Genomic DNA, 12,281 nt, shown 5'->3' on the forward strand with positions numbered 1-12,281 from the left:
CATAGCGTGCTGAATCTGAGTAAGTTAAATCTAGCTAGTTCCAACTTGGGTCATTTATTAATTGATCGAGATAAACATGAGCCATATTTCATGGTGAAGATGAGCTAAGGATCGAGTGGCTTCCTCTGTTTGACGGTGTTCTAGCAAAGGAGCCAAGCATGTGAAGGAGAGATTAGTAAGGAGTCAGCGAAGAAAGAGGACAGTGGTCGATGGGCAGGTTTAGGCTGGCGTGGTTGGGCTTGCGAGTTGATGTGACTTCTGGACAGAGAGACTCGTTGATCATTTAGAGTACTGGACTCACCAAAAAATATGAAACAACAGTGGGAGCACTGGACCATTGTTGTTCTTGAACATTTTCCTAATGATTGTGGGCCCTTTTTTTGTCACGTCCTTGGACGCTTTCCTTAACCATAGGGGCGCCTTTTTTCATATCAAAATCGTTGAAAAAATAATAAAAGAACGCCCCCTTCTCTAGAGTAAATCATGTGGCTGGTGGATCCTAGGGAGGGCCGTCCAACCGTCTTGATTTTTTTTTTCGAGTATTGGCCCATGGCCTGACCCCAGATGGTATTCGATATTGTCAATGAGCCAGCGCAATCCCCAAACCTGATTAATAATATTGGCTTAAATAACATATCTTTACCTCATATTAGTGTATATTTCACTGATTTTAAGCTAATTATCTGCGGGAAATATTGAGTTTGAGTAATCTGATGGACGCTTAAGATATTGAGTAATTTGTGTTAATGGAGCAGAATGAGATTGTTTGACTTATGTTTAGGCTAGAGGAGAGTCATCTTTTTTTCATGTAATGCAGGTGCAGGACTAAGATCTTGTTTGGCATTATCATAAGTAGTAGAGCTTTTGTCTCTAGGATTTTAGATAGTGGAGCATTTAATAAAAAGTTATTTATTATTTGGCAACTATATTCGTTAAGTATTATGAAATTTTAATACATATTTGGGTATTCTCATATTTGGAAATGATTTGAAAATTTGAAGGATTATTTTGAAAATTATTAAAGATGAGAAGATGTATGTGAGAATCTTCCAAAGTTAAGGGGTCAAAATATATTTTTTTCTTTTTTTTTTCTGTTGCTAGACTATTTGCCCTTTTGGCAGAGTAACATTTGGTTTCCATGTGATTTTGCCACGCTTCTGAAAGTATCAAAAGATGAGGTCTCCATATCGACAAGAAGATATTAAAAAAAAAACTGACTCCTAACACTTTGATATCCATTCCTTATTTCCTTCTCAATCCGGCCGACCACGGTTATCATCCCCAACCACGGTTATCATCCTTGACCTTTCTCTTCTTTATCTAATCTTATTCTCACATTATTCCCTCTCAGCTACTCCTATTCCCAAACCCCTGCTCTATCTTCTTCTACTTCCCTTCCTCGAATGGTCGTGTATCGATCTATCCTTTTTCCCCTAGGATTCTTTGTTTTATCAAGTTTTGCTTTAGTAAAAACTTTGCTAACTAGGATTTCTAAGCTCTTGTGAGGTCTATGATAGTATAATTTTAGGGATCATGTACCAACCTGCATTGCCCATCATATTTTTTTTATTAGCATAATTCTGTATGAACCTATATTATTTTTTTTTATTAGCATAATTTTGTTAGAGTGATTTTAGCTTCTTATCATATCACAAGGGCACGGCTCTGTATGAGGTCGGATAGTACGTGGGATCTTCTACTTAGAATACGATAACGATACCACCAAAGGTGCAAAGCTAGGTCTAGGATCGATCCCATCTAGCAAAGAAAGCAGTCACGCCAGAAAAAAGAAAGTCAAGCTTGAAAACTCGCCATAATCACACTGAACGCCCAGCTTCGCAGAGCAGCTCTCTCCCCAGTCCACAGCAACGTGTGGAATCTGGATCTACTTACTGTGTGTTCTGACTCTATTGGATCAAGTCAGATACTAAGCCTTCTACTACTACTACTAGGGAGATAAAATGCTATATTTCAGAGATTAGACTCTCTTACTGTGATTAGTCTGGGCTGTTCCCGAGCCAGGTTCCCTGGATCCATTCTGACCTAAATGGATGAATGAAGAAGGGGGCGGGCAGATACGACGGCCACACATGCCCATTCCCGTTCCCAATAATCTCCATTCCCGCTTTGCTTAGTGTGCCGTGCTAGTACTTTTTATTATCAATGAATGATCTGTGCTACCAAAGTTTCAGAAAATCATAGTCAAACGAGTCTCATTTTCAGAACATGGCAAGCCAAAAGAAAACCTGCATCTAATTGGCTCGAAAGCCGGCCCTTGTTCAATAGCCAGTATTGAATCATTTCTAGGGAGAAGTCAAGTTAGTGCTATCAGTAGAGTTGCTTTCTCGGCTTGCATCTGGCATCTTTGGGGAGAACGCAATAGAAGGATCTTCGAGGCCAAAGAACTCCCTAAAGACAGACTTATCCTTCTTATAGTGATTGATGTTGGTGCCAAAATCAATGCTTCCAATCTGTCTGAGAAGGAGAACCAGAATTCCAAGGATATCATAGAACATTGGGGCTGTAACTTCACTCCTAAAAGCTCCATTGTTAAGACCTGTTTATGGGAAAAGCTCCCTCCTCAATGGCTTAAACTTTACACTGACGGCTTTACATCCAGAAGTTGCTCTGGCATTGGCGGTATCATTAGAAATAAGTTTTCCCCTGGGGCATCCTAACGTCAACGTACGTCGCTCTGAGCAAGATCGTCGAGACGTCTACGCGTGGAAAAAACGTTGCATTCCAAACAATTGCAATTGTGGAAATTTTTGAAATAGAGTGGAGTGTGGACCAGCTGCAGAGCTAACCTTTGTTCTATTGGTTTGGTGGTTGCTACCAAGACGATTTCTTTATGCCCATCAAAGGACCTCGAGATGCTAATCCACGAAAAACGATACGAGAAATGCGAAAGAACTCAACTACGGAACGAGGGCGACCCGTGGAAATACATCGGTTTCTTACTCGTGCAAAGGAACTATTTCTTGGCAACTTGGACAACTTATAACGATGTTTGTCCCGCATATCAGACGGAAGATCGGGATCTTTACAAAAGGCTTTATAAAGCTTTCGTCTCAATTCATATTTAGCCGCGAGCAATCTACGTTTGTGATCTCGTATATTTTGCTTCTCATACCCTGATGTAGACTTTCTATCATCAATGTTAGTTATAAAGTCTGAATCTGTGTATCCTTCTATCTTTAATTCTGATCCTCCTTCAAAGACTAATAACATATCCTTAGTTCTTCTCAAGTATTTAAGAATGTTCTTCACAGCTGTCCAGTGCTCTTCGTCTGGATTCGACTGATATTTGCTCGTGATATTCACAACATGTGCTATATCAGATCGTGTACATAGCATGGCTTACATGAGGCTCCCTATAGCCGAAGCATAAGGGGTCTTGCTCATGCGTTGAATCTCTTCAGATGTGTTGGGGCACATTTTCTTGGAGAGATGAATCCCATGCCTAAGGGGTAGCAATTCCTTTTTAGAGTTTTCCATTCTGAACCTCTTCAACACCTCCTCTATATACATTTTCTGTGATAGGCCAAGCATCCTTTTAGATATATCTCTATAGACCTTAATTTTCAAAATGTAGTATGCTTCTCCAAGGTCTTTCATGGAGAATTTCTTAGACAACTATACCTTGACCGAAGTAAGCATGTAAATATCATTCCCAATTAGGAGGATATAGACCTTAATTTCCAAAATGTAGTATGCTTCCCCAAGGTCTTTCATGGAGAATTTCTTAGACAACTATACCTTGACTGAAGTAAGCATGGAAATATCATTCCCAATTAGGAGGATATCATCCACATACAATACGAGGAATACAATAGCCCTTCCACTAACACATGGTTTCTCTTCGTTCTTGATGAAATCAAACGATTTGATTACATCGTTGAAACGAGTGTTCCAACTCTGAGATGCTTGCTTTAGTCCATAAATGGACCTTTGTAGTTTGCAGACCTTGTGATCACCATCGTTGGAAGTGAAACCCAAAGGCTGCTTCATATAGATATATTCTTCAAGATATCCATTCAAAAAAGCAGTTTTCACATCCATCTGCCATATCTCATGATATGCTGCAATGGCAAACAATGTTCGAATGGACTTCAGCATGGCTACAGGTGAAAAATTTTTTGATAGTCAATGCCTTCGCGCTGACTATAACCTTTCGCCACTAGCCTTGCCTTATAGGTCTCTACCTTGCCTTATAGGTCTTTACCTTGCATCCGAACTTAATTTTCTCTTATAGATCCATTTATATTCAATAGGTACTATACCTTCTGGTGGATCTACTAAGGTCCAGACTTGGTTGGTATGCATGGAGTCCATCTCTGACTTCATCGCTTCAAACCATTTTTCGAAATCGATATCTAACATCGCCTCATTGTAGCTATTAGGATCCTTAGAATGATCCCTATTTTCCACGAGGAACACTTTCCCTACTTCCTCTGTAAGCATACCTAAGTACCTTTCAGGAGGATGGAAAATCCTATTAGACCTACGAGGTGGAGAAGGTTCTACGTGTATTGGCTCAATATGAATAGGTTATATAGGCACAATGGCTCGTTGCTCTTTAGAAACTTTCTCTTCGAGCTCAATTTTCCTTCCACTGTCTTTATCAAGGATAAACTATTTTTCCAGAAAGACAGCATGTCGGCTCACAAACACTTTATGATCCGCTGGGACGTAAAAATTGTATCCTAATGACTTCTTAGGATATCCTATAAAACGAGCACTGTCCTAGCCTCTATCTTGTCCGCCTGTTATCGTTTGACGTGGGCCGGATATCCCCAAATCTTGAGATATGCAAGACTTGGTTTCTTACCATGCCATATCTCATACAGTGTGGTAGGAACAGACTTAGAGGGAACTCTATTCAATATATAAATTGCTGAAAGTAGGGCATCTCCCCAAAGGAATAAGGATAAATCAATGAAGCTCATCATGGACCTGACCATATCTAATAGGGTCCGATTCCTCCTCTCTGACACTCCGTTGAGCTGAGGTGTTCTAGGAGGGGTCTATTGTGAAACTATATCATTTTCTTTAAGATAATTACGGAATTCTCCATTAAGATATTCGCCTCCTCGATCTGATCGAAGAACCTTAATGAGTTTTCTATTTATTTTTCTACTTCATATCTAAATTCCATAAACTTTTCAAAAGCTTCAGACTTGTATCTCATAAGATACACATACCCATACCGAGAACAATCATCGGTAAATGTTATGAAGTAAGAATAACCTCCTCTAACTTGCTTATCGAATAAGCCACACACATCAGTATGTAATAGGGTAAGTATTTCAGTGGACCTCTTCCCGTGTCCTACAAAGGATAATTTGGCCATTTTTTCTTGAAGGCAGGATTCACAAATCGGATATAACTCGAAAGTCAATGAGCCTAGAAGCCCATGTTTCTCCAATTTGTTTATTCTGTCTTCTCCTATATGACCAAGCTTGAGGTGCCACAAATACTTTTGATTTATCTCATCTCTAGATCTTTTAGATCCTATAGTACTCACTGTTTGCTCAGATACATTCATTGACACATCCAAATGTAAGTGATAGAGACTGTCAATCATAAAATCACGTGCAACCATTTTATTTCTCAAATAAACGGAGCAGTAGTTTTTATTGAAATTGAATTCAAAATCTTTCTATGCTAGACAAAATACAAAAATCAAGTTTCTTCTAGCAGTAGGTACATAATAACAGTCCCTAAGTATCAAACTAAATCCAGACGGCAATCGCTGAGGGTAGGTGCCCACAGTAACAGCAGCAATTCTTGCTCCATTGCCAACCTGAAGGGTTACCGCACCTTTCGTAAGCCTTCTACTTTTTTAGACCCTGTATGGTAGTGCACAAGTGAGCACTAGAACCAGAATCTATAACCCAACTGGAAGTATAAGAAACCGTTAGATTAGTTTCAATAATAAGCATATCTGACATACCTTTAAAAGGCGTGTCACCCTTCTTGCTCTTTATACCCCCCATGTAGATTGGACAATTCCTCTTCCAATGGCCGTCTTCGTTGCAATGGAAACACTTTTCCTTGTCTACGGCCTTTTTCTTTGGAACATCCTTCTTTGGCTTCTTCTCGGTCTTCTGCTTCTTTGCAGACTCTTCTTCTTCCAAGTAGACTTTCTCTTGGAAGTAGAAGTCAACTCGGTAGCGAGAACTGTGCCCCTTGAACTCTTCAAGTCTTCCTCAGTTGTTACTAAAATATTTAACAATTCAAGTTTGGTGCATTCAATCTTGTTCATGTGGTAGTTTACAATAAACTGTCCATATGAAGAAGGAAGGAATTGCAGGATCAAATCAGTTTGCAATTCATTATGCATGTTCATGCCAAGCTTCTCAAGCTCCTCCAAGTCCTTTATCATGGTCAGACCATGATCATGGACAGATTACCCTTCGCGCATTTTGGCCTTGAAGAGCCTCTTGGACACTTCAAACCGAGCTATGCAACTTTGTTCACTATACAACTCTTGCAGGTGATTCAATATGTCCCTGGCAGTCCTTATGTTCTTATGTTGGCATTGTAGTTCATTGGACATGGATGCCAAAATATAACACCTAACTTTATTGTCATTGTTACGGGGGAACTAAGCCGCCATGCTCCACGTGACCGGCACGCGCGCCCATGAAGACTACGGCTGTCCTTTGATCCAGCAATCCGACCCCGAGTCGGACATCTTTGGCTCCACAGCCCGACCTCGAGTCGGCTGTCCTTTGATCCAGCAATCCGACCCCGAGTCGGACATCTTCGGCTCCACAGCCCGACCTCGAGTCGGCTGCCCTTCGATCCAGCAGTCCGGCCCCGAGTCGGACATCTTCGGCTTCGCAGCCCGACCCCGAGTCGGTTGCCCCTTAATCTAGCAATCCGACCCCAAGTCGGGTATCCTCAGCACCGCAGCCCGACCCCGAGTCGGCTGCCCCCTGATCCAGCACTCCAACCCCGAGTCGGAGATCTCTTGATAACGACAGGCTGCTTCCCAGAGGCACGCCGAGGCCTCCTGCTCCACTACTCCCTGCAACGGCTGTATCCGATGCTGTTCCACGATCTCCTGTATCAGCCGTACAAAGCGGAACTCCACTACGCCCTGTCATGGCCGTACCCAGCGCTGCTCCACGACGCCTTGTAACGACCATGTCAGTGGCCACTCCATCGCGCCCCACGATGACAAACCCCCCTGAGAGACCCCCCAGCCAGGTATATATGCGGCTGGGGGGAGAAGGGGGGGTAAGCAATATCTTCCAGAGCACTCTCTTGCTTGCTATTATCATCTCTCCTCCTCCTCCAATCTCCTCTGACTTGATCGTCGGAGGGCCCCCGCTACCCCAGTGGTGGTGCGAGGCTTGCTTGCAGGTTTTCCGGTGGAAGGTGGAGCACAATCAACATCAACCAAGGCAGCTCAGACGGAATCCCGTTCACACCGCTGTGCCAATCGTTCTCGGTTTGGACCACCAGCAACAGTTGGCGCTAGAGGAAGGGCCTGATCTCAGAGCGATCGTAATGGCACGGCGAGGTGGTCGTGGAGCTTCCAATGCCTCCGGTCGCGGGGCCTCTCGCGCCTCCGGCCGGGAGGCCGCTGCGTCTCCAACACATTCTCAGCAACACTCCACCATTCCACCCCCCATTCAGATGGTCGAAGCCGCTCAGTTCGACCAGTTAGCCCAGCAGGTTCGCACCCTCGCGGAGGCAGTGCAGAACCTGCAGGGTGTGATGTCTCGAGCGCCACAGCGGGCCCAGGAGCCGCTGCCCCCGAGCGCTCACCTGTCTTCCTCAACCCGCGCTCCTTCCTCTCCCATGGGGAGGAGCGCCGGCGTGAGGAAGGTTCTCGAGCACGGTCCATTCTGCCAGGACCTTCTCATCGAAGCTGCGCGGGGTACGAGAGGCGGACCCGGGCGCGTTCTCCGACCCCCCAGTCCTCGAGGGGCCCGCACTCCAGTCGGTCCCCCTCGCGCCGCTCCTTGTCTCCCACCCACCGGTCGCGCTCCCTGGACCGGCGGGTGGACGATCTCCACAGACAACTCCAGGTCCTGAAGGGCCACTCCAAAGATCTCTTCGCCGACTTGGAGATCTCCTCCCAACCGGCGCTTGCCTCGAGGATCCTGCGGACCCCAAATCTGCCGGGATTCAAAATGCCGGCGATCGAGCCCTATGACGGGGCGGCGGACCCGCGGGATCACATGGAGAGTTTCAGGACTCTTATGCTCCTCCATGGAGCATCAGATCCCCTCCTCTGCAAGGCCTTCCCGGCGACCCTCCGTGGCCCAGCCAGGGCGTGGTTCGCCGGCCTGGAGGCTGACTCTATCCAGTCCTTTGACCAGTTCACTCGCCTCTTCATCAGCCATTTCGCCGTCAGTAGCCGGCGGCGATTGGTTTCCGACTCCCTCTTTGATGTCCGGCAAAACGAGGGAGAAAGCCTGCGGGATTACCTTACCCGCTTCAACAAGGCTACATTGGAGGTCCGGAACCTGAGCCAGGAGGTGGCTCTCTCAGCCCTGAAGCGTGGCTTCCGGAAGGGCAGACTCACCTTCTCCCTGGACAAACGCCCGCCGCGGAGTTTTCCGGAGCTGTTGTCCCGGGCGAACCAGTATGCGGACGCCGAGGAGGCGGCCGCCCACCGGAGAAAGGAGGCCGCCGAGATCCCTCCAAAGCTCGGGAAGAAAAGGCGAAAAGAGGCACGCCAGGGGAGGAGCCCGACGCCTCAGCGTCGGCGCAGAAGCCTGTCGCCGGCGAGGAACCACGGCGCCCTACGCCCTCGTTCTCCGCCCCGACGTTTCAACCGGTACACTCCTCTCCTGACTCCCCGGGCCCAGATCCTCATGGAAATCAAGGGGCGGGAGGACCTCCCGATCCCGAGACAGATGAAGAAGATCCCTGGGAGGAGGCCCGCTCGGGCGTACTGTGAGTACCACCGGGACCACGGCCACGACACCGAAGACTGCTTCCAGCTTCGGGACGAGATCGAGGCTCTCATCCGCCGAGGGCGTCTTGGTCGATATGTGAACGACCGACGTCCCCCCGCAGACTCGCGTCCGGCCGACCCGGCCCCTCCGGAGCCTCGGGAGCAGAATCGATCCGTCGCGGGCGTGATCCATACTATCACTGGGGGCTGCCCCCGGCCCGAGAGGAATGCGGGGGGCTCGACTGAAGCATCAAGGGCAGCCGTCGCAAAGAGGCAGAGGGAACTAAGCGTCATTCTCCTTAATCGCATTCTTTGTGCAGGACACTCCGGGTGGCACGTACCCCTAGGTCCACATATCTCCGCTCGCGCCCAGGTCGCATCCGCCTCGAAGAACGCGCGCATCGCGGCCGCTTAACTGACACTCCTTGCAAGCAGCAACTGGCGATCCGATTTCCCAGGTAACGCATCAATTAGCGTTTAATGCCCTTCTGGTGTTCCCCAGGCAACGCTTGGAGAAGAGGAGAAACACGATCGCAGCTGGCCACGGAGAAACTCCGTCGGGCTGCAAGCGACAGGCGCATGGCCAACGAGCGGAATTTCCCGAGGCACGGCCCTCGGATGCCAGGCTAACCCGATGATCATCCCGGGAGCAGACTAGCCTGAAGCCCCGACCGGTCGCCTTGGCTTGCGCCAGCCTTGGCCGACCAACGAGCGGAATCTCCCGAGGCTCGGCCCTCGGATGCCAGGCTAACCCGATGATCATCCCGGGAGCAGACTAGCCTGAAGCCCCGACCGGTCGCCTTGGCTTGCGCCAGCCTTGGCCGACCAACGAGCGGAATCTCCCGAGGCTCGGCCCTCGGATGCCAGGCTAACCCGATGATCATCCCGGGAGCAGACTAGCCTGAAGCCCCGACCGGTCGTCTTGGCTTGCGCCAGCCTTGGCCGACCAACGAGCGGAATCTCCCGAGGCTCGGCCCTCGGATGCCAGGCTAACCCGATGATCATCCCGGGAGCAGACTAGCCTGAAGCCCCGACCGGTCGCCTTGGCTTGCGCCAGCCTTGGCCGACCAACGAGCGGAATCTCCCGAGGCTCGGCCCTCGGATGCCAGGCTAACCCGATGACCATCCCAGGAGCAGACTAGCCTGAAGCCCCGACCGGTCGCCTTGGCTTGCGCCAGCCTTGGCCGACCAACGAGCGGAATCTCCCGAGGCTCGGCCCTCGGATGCCAGGCTAACCCGATGATCATCCCGGGAGCAGACTAGCCTGAAGCCCCGACCGGTCGCCTTGGCTTGCGCCAGCCTTGGCCGACCAACGAGCGGAATCTCCCGAGGCTCGGCCCTCGGATGCCAGGCTAACCCGATGATCATCCCAGGAGCAGACTAGCCTGAAGCCCCGACCGGTCGCCTTGGCTTGCGCCAGCCTTGGCCGACCAACGAGCGGAATCTCCCGAGGCTCGGCCCTCGGATGCCAGGCTAACCCGATGATCATCCCGGGAGCAGACTAGCCTGAAGCCCCGACCGGTCGTCTTGGCTTGCGCCAGCCTTGGCCGACCAACGAGCGGAATCTCCCGAGGCTCGGCCCTCGGATGCCAGGCTAACCCGATGATCATCCCGGGAGCAGACTAGCCTGAAGCCCCGACCGGTCGCCTTGGCTTGCGCCAGCCTTGGCCGACCAACGAGCGGAATCTCCCGAGGCTCGGCCCTCGGATGCCAGGCTAACCCGATGACCATCCCAGGAGCAGACTAGCCTGAAGCCCCGACCGGTCGCCTTGGCTTGCGCCAGCCTTGGCCGACCAACGAGCGGAATCTCCCGAGGCTCGGCCCTCGGATGCCAGGCTAACCCGATGATCATCCCGGGAGCAGACTAGCCTGAAGCCCCGACCGGTCGCCTTGGCTTGCGCCAGCCTTGGCCGACCAACGAGCGGAATCTCCCGAGGCTCGGCCCTCGGATGCCAGGCTAACCCGATGATCATCCCAGGAGCAGACTAGCCTGAAGCCCCGACCGGTCGCCTTGGCTTGCGCCAGCCTTGGCCGACCAACGAGCGGAATCTCCCGAGGCTCGGCCCTCGGATGCCTGGCTTAGTGCCGGAAGAATTTCCTGAGGCCTAACCCTCGGATGCCTGGCTTAGTGCCGGAAGAATTTCCTGAGGCCTAACCCTCGGATGCCTGGCTTAGTGCCGGAAGAATTTCCTGAGGCCTAACCCTCGGATGCCTGGCTTAGCGCCGGAAGAATTTCCTGAGGCCTAACCCTCGGATGCCTGGCTTAGCGCCGGAAGAATTTCCTGAGGCCTAACCCTCGGATGCCTGGCTTAGCGCCGGAAGAATTTCCTGAGGCCCGACCCTCGGATGCCTGGCTTAGTGCCGGAAGAATTTCCTGAGGCCTAACCCTCGGATGCCTGGCTTAGTGCCGGAAGAATTTCCTGAGGCCTAACCCTCGGATGCCTGGCTTAGCGCCGGAAGAATTTCCTGAGGCCTAACCCTCGGACGCCTGGCTTAGTGCCGGAAGAATTTCCTGAGGCCTAACCCTCGGATGCCTGGCTTAGGGCCGGAAGAACTTCGAGAGTCAGGAGTCGGCAAGACGCTGCCAAGAGTTAAAAAGAAAAAAAGAGGAAGACGGACAGGGGAGGGCCCCCGGTTAAATAGGCGGAAAGGCGGGTGATGCCTCGATGACGCCAGAGGACGCCTGGCCGCCGAAGGGTCGCTCGCGCCCCAAAGGCGAATCGACACCATTAAGGAAGGATGTCCGCCGAAATCCTCAGACTGCCAGGTCAGCAACAACCGCCATACGCCATAAAGAAGGCGGGGAGCTCGAAGCGCGCGCGCCTCTCCGAGGGATGGCGGCAATCTCGAAGCATCACTCCCTTCACCCGTTCCCCTTCTGGTTCCAGGCTCGGAAGTGGGGGGCTACTGTTACGGGGGAACTAAGCCGCCATGCTCCACGTGACCGGCACGCGCGCCCATGAAGACTACGGCTGTCCTTTGATCCAGCAATCCGACCCCGAGTCGGACATCTTCGGCTCCACAGCCCGACCTCGAGTCGGCTGTCCTTTGATCCAGCAATCCGACCCCGAGTCGGACATCTTCGGCTCCACAGCCCGACCTCGAGTCGGCTGCCCTTCGATCCAGCAGTCCGGCCCCGAGTCGGACATCTTCGGCTTCGCAGCCCGACCCCGAGTCGGTTGCCCCTTAATCTAGCAATCCGACCCCAAGTCGGGTATCCTCAGCACCGCAGCCCGACCCCGAGTCGGCTGCCCCCTGATCCAGCACTCCAACCCCGAGTCGGAGATCTCTTGATAACGACAGGCTGCTTCCCAGAGGCACGCCGAGGTCTCCTGCTCCACTACTCCCTGCAACGGCTGTA

General features: G+C 50.6%; 1 protein-coding gene across 1 annotated transcript; it reads right to left on the reverse strand.

Annotated features, from left to right (window-relative positions):
• Positions 1–2,799: 2,799 nt before the first annotated feature.
• Positions 2,800–4,823, reverse strand: LOC103707805 (ribosomal protein S14, mitochondrial). The gene is made up of 3 exons (XM_039119616.1): positions 4,818–4,823; positions 4,756–4,760; positions 2,800–3,133 (listed from the first exon to the last, which is right to left on the reverse strand). Coding segments are annotated over exons 2-3 (303 nt in total). The 5' UTR covers positions 4,758–4,760; positions 4,818–4,823; the 3' UTR covers positions 2,800–2,832.
• Positions 4,824–12,281: the final 7,458 nt, after the last annotated feature.

Source organism: Phoenix dactylifera, unplaced genomic scaffold (assembly GCF_009389715.1).
Source record: "Phoenix dactylifera cultivar Barhee BC4 unplaced genomic scaffold, palm_55x_up_171113_PBpolish2nd_filt_p 000586F, whole genome shotgun sequence".
Taxonomy (NCBI): Eukaryota; Viridiplantae; Streptophyta; class Magnoliopsida; order Arecales; family Arecaceae; genus Phoenix; species Phoenix dactylifera.